The sequence below is a fragment of the Vulpes vulpes genome, chromosome 3 (genome assembly GCF_048418805.1).
Source record: "Vulpes vulpes isolate BD-2025 chromosome 3, VulVul3, whole genome shotgun sequence".
Classification (NCBI taxonomy): Eukaryota; Metazoa; Chordata; class Mammalia; order Carnivora; family Canidae; genus Vulpes; species Vulpes vulpes.
The window spans coordinates 33638477-33649077 of record NC_132782.1 but is presented as its reverse complement, the minus strand read 5'-3'; the positions used below and the strand labels follow the sequence as shown (position 1 = coordinate 33649077).

General features: G+C 35.0%; 1 protein-coding gene across 17 annotated transcripts in view; it reads right to left on the bottom strand.

Annotated features, from left to right (window-relative positions):
• Positions 1-977: 977 nt before the first annotated feature.
• TBL1XR1 (TBL1X/Y related 1) overlaps positions 978-10601 on the bottom strand; it is a 166829-nt gene continuing 157205 nt past the window's right edge. For all 17 annotated transcript variants that reach the window (XM_072752170.1, XM_072752163.1, XM_072752155.1 and 14 more), the window contains 3 exons: positions 9861-10026; positions 6703-6804; positions 978-5819 (listed from right to left, as the gene is read on the bottom strand). In XM_072752170.1, the coding sequence (XP_072608271.1) occupies positions 5793-5819; positions 6703-6804; positions 9861-10026 (295 nt within the window). In that variant the 3' untranslated portion in view covers positions 978-5792. The remainder of the gene's footprint in view (positions 5820-6702; positions 6805-9860; positions 10027-10601) is intronic.

Sequence of the window (10601 nt, the reverse complement as noted above, 5' to 3'; positions counted from 1 at the left end):
GTTAACCCTTGGAAAATGGAAGGTTGTCAGTTCTGGCAAATGCAAAAACTTATCATTTAATAAACATGACAAGTCTATGCCTGTGTTAGTTTCTACTTAAGGACATGAAGGGGAAAGGCCGAAGACCTGAAGAATAGGTTTTTTTTTTTTTTTTTTTTTTTGAAAAACACACACCCACACAAAACAAAAAACAAAACAAAAAAGTGCTCAACGATTCTTGTAAAAAGGCTCTAAGTAACTCTGAAGAGCTGGGATTCATTTAAACCGGAAGGTGCCTGGTATCGGTCCTCAAAGATTGTAAGGTTCGTTAGCAACACAAGCAACTGGCTGAGGAAGAAAGTTACTACATCAGAAGAGGTTTATATGAAGAAAAAAATGTCACTAGGGAAGTTGAGAATCCTGCCCTAAAATCTTCAGCAACATAGACACGCGGTTTTGTGCTCAACTTGCACACTAAGCAAATGAATCTGAGGTCTCTTTTAGTTTATGTGAAGCGATGTCCTTTAAATACAGTATTATTTTCCAAAATAACTCAAAAGCGGTTGTTACTTCTTAGCTGGTTAAATGCTCTATTATTCTTTAATAAAAATAGTAAATAATCCCTTCATTTAAAAAAATCTCATCTCCTGTGAGAAGTAATAAAATAGTAAAATTTGTAATTTTTATCTACGGGCTTAAAGTATCTATCTTAGAAAACAAAACACTCGGGGGGAAACAGTGGTTTGGGTTCCGATGGCAGTTGTTACGGCTGATTGGACACCAGTATGGGAGAGAATAGACTTGTTATTATGTCATGAAGGCTAACTCAGAGCAAAAAAAGTTTATTCTACAATAGAACATCGGAGGAGTAAATGCAATTAAAATGTAAACAAGAAATTGTAAACAAGAAATAGCATCCCTCTCTCTTTACTTGACTAGTAAATAGTCTGTACAAACTACATAGATATCAAAGGTTTCATATATGTACACAGCCAACATAATATCAAAATATATTTTATTCTGGACCTCTTTCAGATCTGATTCAAATTACAGTTGTCAAAGCAATACAATGCAAAGGGAAACTGCAACAACAACAACAACAACAAAAATGTGCCTAGAAAGGATAAAAGGGTCATTGGGGACAAATCATTGTGATGTGGAACCAAAGTACATTGTGAGTGTAATTAACATGGTCCAGGACAGCAGAGAACATCTAGATCAGTCTTCCTTACACAAGAATCATGAAAACTGAACAAGAACGTTCTTTAACAGGTACAAAAAACTGTCATGGGCTGGTTTACACTTTTACAACAGTTTTAAAGTTAACTGGATAACTAAAGAAATGATGCAGACATTTTAATCCAGTGCTATAGGTAGGCTCACAGAATTAGACCCAAAGGATTTGCCAAAATCAAAATCAGAACATCATAGCTACAATGTCAAAGTCAGGAAAGAAGAGAATTGCTTCTGTATGTAGGGGCCACAGAGCCACAAAACGCAGCCTGTGTTTGCTTTTAATGAGATGGGTAAGTACATCAGACTTAGATACAACATGCAGAATGTTTCCTTGAACTTATGCAAAAACTCCAAAGAAAACATCGTGAAACGGCTTACTAGGAAAAAAAAAAATATATATGCCCTAGTTATTCACCCTGCTTCAACACTGTCAACGTAAAGGCAGAAATAAAGAATGCTATTAATACTTGAGAACTACCGATATAAGACATCAAATTTCTAAATCAGTGTATTAAAAAAGTGAACACTTCCTCTTTTTTCTCTCTTCTACACTTAACTAGAATCATGTTAAAAAAAAAAAAATGGATAGAATGTGACACTTCAGAGCTACTACCGGAAGGAGTCACTTGTAACTTCCCTACGCTCTCCTCCTTCCATCCCTGCTGATTCAGAAGGAAAAACGAAAACAAACAAACAAAAAAACCAACCAGGGTCTCTTGTAGATTTGCTGCTATTCCCCAAAATGTTGGCATTTGCTGCCATGCCACAATGTTGGTCCACTGAAATAGAATTTCTGTGGAAACAGTCACCAGTGATTCACCAAATGCAAGTACCACCCTTAGCATGTGAGGATAAATGCAGGTTTTGTAGAAATGTACAATGTGCTTAAGAAGATGAAAACGGTTTTGAAAAGAGTAAACGGCACTGCATTTGAGATTTATTTTTCTGCTTATCTAGTAAAATGTAACATTTTTGCTCACATAAGGACAGTCATTTGTGATTCCTTTAAAATAGCAAAAATGCATACTCCTCTTCAGGCCTCTATGCAATAATAGTTTACATTACTCTTAACAAAATCATTCTACATAAACAGATAGCTCCTTAAAAATAGTACTCTCTCATTAAATCTAATTTGACAGAAAGAAGTTTAAGGAAAAAAGGAGTGCTTTATAAGTGAAAAAGTACAAATCTTTGGCCTTTCTCTTGACATTTTTATATGTCAAAAAGCAAAAAACCTTCATGTAATTCAATCTAATAATTACTTTTTGCACCATAATTTGTTTTTTACACCACAAAAGGAGGCACTTTCAGTATCTGTAAAAGGTGTTTAATCCTAAAACATACTTACCTAGAGAATTATTAATTAAAACAGAATTCGATATACTCTAAAATCTATTAAGAAATTAAAAGTTGCCACTTCTAAAAGTCATTTGAAAGTCAATGATGGTATCTGATCAACGACAGAAATGGGGATCGAACAAATAGAAGGAGGTACGGGATTTCCTACATGGAGAAGAAAACAGATCTTCCTGTATGAAGTTTAAGAGTGACAGCTGCTCGCTCTTTATTCTACTTTAACCAACGAGTACTCTATGCATTCAAGTTTTCCTTTCTATTTTTCCTCATAAGTTTCTTACAGTAGCTTATACAACAACGATACACGATGAATACCGTAGGAAATCTACTGGAATCCGTTGATCTTCAGGAGTAAGTTCTTAGAAAAAAAGGAAGGAAAAATGAGCCAAGGACCTCAAATACAGAATTGTGCAGGCGTGAAACCTGGTCTCCTACAATCAAGTTACTGCTCAAATTAGAGGCAATCTTACTTTTGTCTACTGGAGCAGCATCGTGGCACATCAGCAGGCAATGATGATGTTGAGAACAGCAGCAAAAATAAACAACTGTATGCTCATAAAGAACCCAACCCTACAAAATGGATACCTTTCCGATAAAGTTTATACTTAAAAGACCCAAGACTTCAGGATAATAAAGCTCTGTATTTATAATCTTTTATATGTCCTATTGTGGCTATTATGCTTACGTAAAATAGCTAAAGAGAAAAAAAAAAAAGAAAGAAAAGGTGACAACACCATCAAAATGTAGCTGTCTACTTTGGCAGCTATACTGCAGAACTTCTTGACTATCTTTTAATCAGCTGGGGAAAAAAAAGTCAATAGCTGTATGTAAATGAATAAATTGTCCATATCAAAATACAAAAGTACTATCAATAATCACCTCTGACTTTCAGATTTAAATTCAGTGCAATTGACAGATGCATCACTAAAGGAAAATGCAGCTTAAATCTACTCAAAACATTTGTGTCTATTCCTGGGAGCACATTTAAAAATTATTGCACAGATTTTTAAATTTTTATTTATTTTTTTTAAACAACAACAGAGGTCAACCACAGATGTGGACCTCTAGCAATAAAAGCAGGATTTCAAGTGCCAGATACTCAGCATATTAGGTTTCCTACATAAGTCACAGGGTAATAGTTCTAAATATCTATAATGTGATCCAAAACCCTAAAAACAGCTGGCACAAAACCATCATGAATGACTGCCTCTCTGGATGTGAATTTTTAAAAATATTATTACAGTATCATAGTCCCCACTGACAATAACTGGGGTACATGTAACAATGTACTGTGAAATTAAGTGTATTTATTCTCTTTACCAATAGCAAATGCTCTCCTACCTTAGTAAAACCAAGACTTGCTTCAATCAATGCTGTTTTGTAGAAACAGCAAAACAACAGATGCTGAAAATCAAAGCTGCATTACTTGGGTTAAATTGGTTTCCACTTCAACTTAAAACATAGGTTAAAGTTTTAGTAGTAAAGGCCTCAAAGTAATTAGTGACGGAAATAGTGTTATAAATTTGCTAAGCTTAATAATAAGCAACTCCTTAATTAAAATCTTTGAGATATAAATTTGACAACTATTCTCTTCAAAATTGACACCTGTGGATACTTACATTAATCACAAACCCTGTTAGTCAAACATATAAACACGGCCCCGTGCTATCATTTGCGAATTCTGTGTATTTTAGCTTTTAGCTGCATGAACACAAGAGGTTTGCTCTGATACCTATATCTTTCAGAAAATACTTGATATTATAAACAGAGTAAAAGACATGATATGGTAGTGATTACTAAAAAAAAAAAAAAAAAAAAAAAAAAATAGCAGCTTCAATCTGTTTGTATTTGAAAAAAAAAAAATGTAGTCACAAGTACCACGAATGCAGAATCAGAGCAGCAGGGAGGTTAGTGCAATTATACTTTTTTGTTTTTAAATTCTGAATCACTGCTATTTAAAAACACCTTGAAGCAAGTCTTTTGTTTTAAAGATTGTTTTTAAACTAAGGTAGCAAACATTTTGCCATGTAATGGCAGTGTTATATGCCGTAATCTTGCTTTGTATAAAGAAAAAAACATGAGAGATTTTTTTTAATACTGGAGTTTGGTTACATTACATATTTAAGCTTCTACACAGAATGATGGACACTTTGAGAAGCTAATCCTTATCCAGAAACATTTTAATCTCTTAAAAAAACAAAGCAAAACAAACAAACAAACAAACAAACAAAAAACCCCCAAACCTACTTTGCTCCTTTTCACAATAGTGCACATTTTAACCATAATTTAGTTATGGCTACAAAACATCAGAAGATTTTTTTATGCATCTTCTCTATGGTATTAAAAAAAATTGTGCCCTTCTAGTCTTTAATTGGCAGAAATATGTCCCCAAAAAGAAACTATTGCATTTAAGCCACATCACCAAAAAAGAACAAAACAAAACAAAAAACAAAAACTAAACAAACAAAAAAAAAACAGAGCATAATATCCTTTTACTGTGTGTCTTACAGATTGACATGACCAAAAGTCATATATTTTCATTCAATTTCCAATTCCCCCTTCCACAACATGCACCAATTGAAAATATGCTCTGGGAGCCATAAAATGTACCAAACATCTATCTCTTCAAAAGAATGCATTAAAATATTTTTAAGAATTTTTTTGTTTAAAAGGTGAAAAAAATATAAACAAGAAACTGATTCACTCCCTTACTTCATGCATCCATAAACTAAACCAAAAACAAAGTTTAAAAGCAAGAACAAACTACTGCTGCAAGTTTTTGTAAGTCCATTTTCTCTGTACATACAAACTGCTCAACTACTGAAGGGAAAAAAGAATATAATCCATGGTGTCTTCTGATTCAAAGGGGAGAAACAAGGCTGTCATTAGTATCCAAAAACTGGTACACATATGGGCTGCTTTTATAACGCATATTTCTTTCTCTCTTCTGTTTTTCATATCCAAAACTTCTAAATGCTATTTTAGGGGCACAGCAGATTAGATTCCAGCACTTGGTGAACAGAATTCACAAGCTGTGACAAAATTCTGTCATCTTCAGGGTGCAATTTTGTTTATATACACTGTATGTATATATTTCTTTTAGATTTGGCTGTAGTGGACTGGCCATGGTTCAAGTGGGACTATAGCAGTACATGGGTCAGGGACAGTCATTTTGGCTATGTACACATTCATAGTCGGTCCATGGCTTCCAACTAGTAGCGCTATTTCCGAAGGTCTAATACACAAACCTGTAAGAAATTAAAATAATCAACCAGTGTGTTAAGAAATTCATTGTACGTTTTCAGTTTAACGTTTCTATGGTACGGTTGAAAATCTATTTTTACTTCCTAGTTCACAAAACTGGTAAAGCAACAGTAATCGTGGCACTGGGCACTTAACCAACAGAAATCAGAAAAATCATCTAAGAGATGGAGGAAGCCACCATGGGCTAACACTACAGAGAAAGAGCCACGGCTAAAATTTTGAAGATTTACTCTCTGTTCATTAAAAACCAGAAAAAATACACTCAAAATAAGAGCACTTCCTATGTTCTGGACCTGAATGAAAGATACTTCAGATTATATTAAGCTACAGCTTCAGAAAATAGCTAACGGCTAATACCCTCTCCATTTTTCCCTTTGCTTTCAGAGCTTTGGAAGCCAAATCTAGTATTTCTATAAAGACTTGGCCAACCTCATCCTGCAAGTCTCTCAGTATCACACATTCCTCAATGCAGGACTCAACTGCCTCTACTCCCCCTTCCCTGGGCCACCAACACTCTTCTGCAAGGGAGACAAGGTAGAAATAGGCATTACAAATTCAAATCTCTCTCAGAAAGTGGTATTCTTCTATGCTCAATTGCATTAATGAAGGTTTACACATAAAAATAACTGTCTACTCCCTGGTTATGCAGATACTCTTATGGCAAACACAGCCTATATTTTGTTTAGAGTATTTGAATGAAATAAACATAAAAGATACACAGCCCTCAGTTAAAAAAAAAAAAAAAAAAAAGATCAATACCATAAAATTTATTTGGAAAAGAAGACTTTGTAGTCACGACCACAATAAGCCACATTTATTTACTATGCTCACACACCCACTCCCTTGGAAATACTTCGTTATACTTACTGAACCATCTGATGCACTGGCTCCAACTTTGTCTCCTGCTGCATTCCAGCAAACTTCAAAAATTCCACCTGTTCCCCTATAGCTGTGAACTAGAGCACCTGTCTAAAAAAATGAAAAAAAAAAAAAAAAACCAGATCCTTAAAAATGAGAACATATATTATATAATTCCAAATATTGAGGTAAAATATTATATGGCGTGATTTCTATCAGAGAGAGAACTTAGCTTTGACTGTAAAATGAATTACAAGTTTTGAAACATCAGAAATTTGATGATCCTTCTATAAAAAGATAATACTTGCCTGCTCTCAACAGATCTCTCTCTCTCACACACATACACACTCACACACTCAGTTTCTCCAGTATTGATAACCATTCTTAGAGAAGGTATCTTTGGCCTCTTTGATAGTTAAAAATGGAGTAAACGTTCAATGCATGACTTGAAAGACCTTTTGGTTGTTGTTGAAGGACACATGAGTTTGGCCAATATGTAGAGAGAGAGAAAATTAAGTCAGAATTTCTTTGATAAAACATCTTAAAGAGAAAGCAATAAACCAGTAAAGACAATTTCAGTGTAAGTCTGTTACTTTCTGTTTACAGAGTAGTCCTAAACTACAAGGGATTTAAAAAAAAAAAAAAAAAAAAAAGGAAACCAAAATTATTCAGCTACCACTGAATAATTAAAACTCAGTAAAAAAAAAAAAAAAAAATATATATATATATATATAGTCCTAGGAAAACTAGTCATTTAACAGGGCAAAGTTCAGAGGTTCTGCTGTGAGAAACTGGAAAATAATGAAAAATATGCTCCTGGTGTTGTGTCCTGACAAAGCAGGAAGGATCTCTCAGCTTTATGATAACCCTAGAAAGGTCCAACTAGAGGTAGCAGATCTACCTAAAAACAACGTGGCAGCAAGACAGGGAGCCTGTGAAAGGCTCCTCAGACAGCCAATCCTACGGTAATTACTAAGCCAGAGGCCTCTCCTCCCTCACTTTCCTCTTCAAAGTCGTTCCACGAATGCTGCGGAAACCAGAGGGCACTGCTACAGCTGATCACATCAGAAAGGTTTAACTGTTTTTTTCTCCTATGTAAAGTTTCTTACAATTTAAAAGATTAATGAAAAACCGTGAGTATGGTAGGTCTTGAGTATATTTCCATCATTAATTAGGAGAAAAGAATGGTACCAACAAAATCTGAAATCTGTTGATGCACAGGAAGTAAAATCTACGGGACGGTATGCTTTGGGGTTTAAAAAAAAACAACTTTCTTCCAAAAGCACTTAGCAATTTATAAGCTCAAATTAGGCTATAACTGAACCAAAAGAGCATGATCAACAAGCTAGAGCTATACCATTAACAAAGCCCAGTGGATCATCAGCATACTTAAATCTCTCTCTGTGTGTGTGTGTGTGTGTGTGTGTGTGTGTGTGTGTGTGTGTTCAGACCTGACTTCAACAATTTACCTGTGAAATGCTTAAGTAACATCATATGGATGACAATCCAAGTGAGGAAAAGAAAAAAAAAAACACCAAACAGATTTATATATGACAAAAAGACAATGACTGCACTAAAAACTCACCAGATGCAGTTTACTGTTTTCAAAGTTTAAAAAAGTATTTTCTTGATACACAACAGTGATACATCTAAGTGGTATGGATAGCTGGTCAAATGCCCCTAAGAGCCTACGGGTACCCTCCATTAGAATCCTATACTTCTGCACCCAAATTTCATTTAAATTGGTTTTCTCACAATGGTGTAAATAAGTGACTGAAAATGTACACAACAGATTATCGACAGATTCTGTCGATAGGGGGACATCTAAACTTAAAAGTAGTAAGAGAGCTCAGAGAGGTGGGTGGATTCAGTCTCAATATGCCGAAATTCATAATGTTCCAAACACGAGCAACTACTAGTAAGTAAAGGAATATATTTTTAAAAAGATATCATTCCTGATTAACAATAGGATCCATAAGGCACTTCAAAATAAATTAAGAAAAAAGAAGATATTCACAAAGAAATTATAAAACTTTAAGGAAGGGGGAAAAAAGAGTGAGGGGTACCTATATAGTTATTAAAACTATGCTAGTCATGAGGTATATACAAACACATCTATCAGTGCAGTACAAGAGAAGCTATCAACCACAATAGTAGGAACACGGTGTATGCATATGAAAGAAGTGAAATGATCAAACAGGCAAAGAATACATAACAGCCAGTATTGAGACAACTGGCTATCCATTGGAAATACAAAATTAGATCTCTACTCACATTAGGTATATAAAAATCAATTCCATGGGAGTTAAAAATATAAATGAAAAGAGAAACTAACAGTTACCTGTAGGGGACCAAGAAGAAAATGGGAGCCCTAAGACTTCCCAGTGCATACACTTTAGAGTTCAGGGGGGACCATCTGAATGTATAACTTAATTAAAAATTACACGTAACAATGATGATTTATGCAAAATAGTCCAACTATGATGATCAGCTACAGAAAGAGCAAGAGCTCACAGTGCTTTGCTCTGGGTGCACAAGGACCACCTAAGAAGTGATCACCGATTGGGGGAGGGTAGAGGAGGGAGAGTCAAGTGACTGCTGTTAAAAACAAAACAAAACAGTACGTGGAGCATAAACACTAAAAAGGTGAGATGATGAAATAAATTACACCAGCTGGCTGTATTTTCCGTGTTTTAGGAAAGGATCTCTCGCTCTATAGTACTGTCCCTACAGAGGCAGCACAGTTTTAAGTTTATTTCTGATAAATCACTGTGTTCAGCCATAAAACCTTGTCCTAACTTAGTACATTTTATTAACTGCTCATTTATAGCTCTTTCAAAGACAAGGCTTTTAGAAAATAAATAAATTACATCATTTATCTAAACAGGCATCTTAAACTCTCACATTTTAGGCCAGCGAAGTGTCAGAAAACTTATAAAACAAGAATCTAAATTCACTTCCAAATTCTGGTCTACATTAGGAAAACATAACTTCAATTGGCTTCAATCTTTATTTGGCTATAAATTCAAAAACAGTACTCACTTAAAAACTAAGAACTGAACTAATGTCATAAAAGGAATGACAACCAAAGAGAAGAAAGGCATCTACACAGGCGAGTGCTTCCTCGTAACTACGAAAGTGTGCAACGATTTAAGTGACAGACCTACCTGTGTGTTCCAGATGTGCACACATTTGTCAAAAGAACCACTTGCCAGGTACCTGCCATCAGGGCTGAAAGCCACACTGTACACAGGTTCTTGGTGTTTTGTCAAAGTATGGATGCAAATTCCTCGGTCTACGTCCCATAATCTAACAGTAGAATCGAAGGATGCACTGAACAAAGGAGGAAACAAGATGACTTTACAAGTAATGAAATATTCCCACGCCCCACACCCAATCTACAGTTTCGGCCATTTCTAGTAGCTAGCCACGAACTCCTACGAGACGCAGACTGGGCTGTTAGGAAGCAAGTGTTCTGAAAGCAAAGCCATATAGAAGAAAAGGCACCTTAAGAGCATCGCCCAGTCCCTGAACTGGAAAACAAAATGAGCTAAATTCTCTGTATTCCTTTGCTCCTTAAATATTTCTTTTATACTGACTGATCCAAAGTTTTGAACAACACACGGACTATATATTTATTATTTTAGCGCTGAAGAAACGTTATTATACCATGCCTCGATTACTTGAGTTTTAATCAATATTTGATACCATCGGTAAATGTTTGGTAACTCCAGATATAAAAATCCATTAAGGCCTGGAATAAGAATAAAACTCCATGTCTAAATGTTCCCATCAAAAAAACATCCCTTGCAGGATACACTCCATTTCATGGAATCTTTCCTAACTCTGTCATATTTACTAGAAGCTTTTTCTGTGGAAGACTCATAAAAGGAGGAGTAAAACAGAAA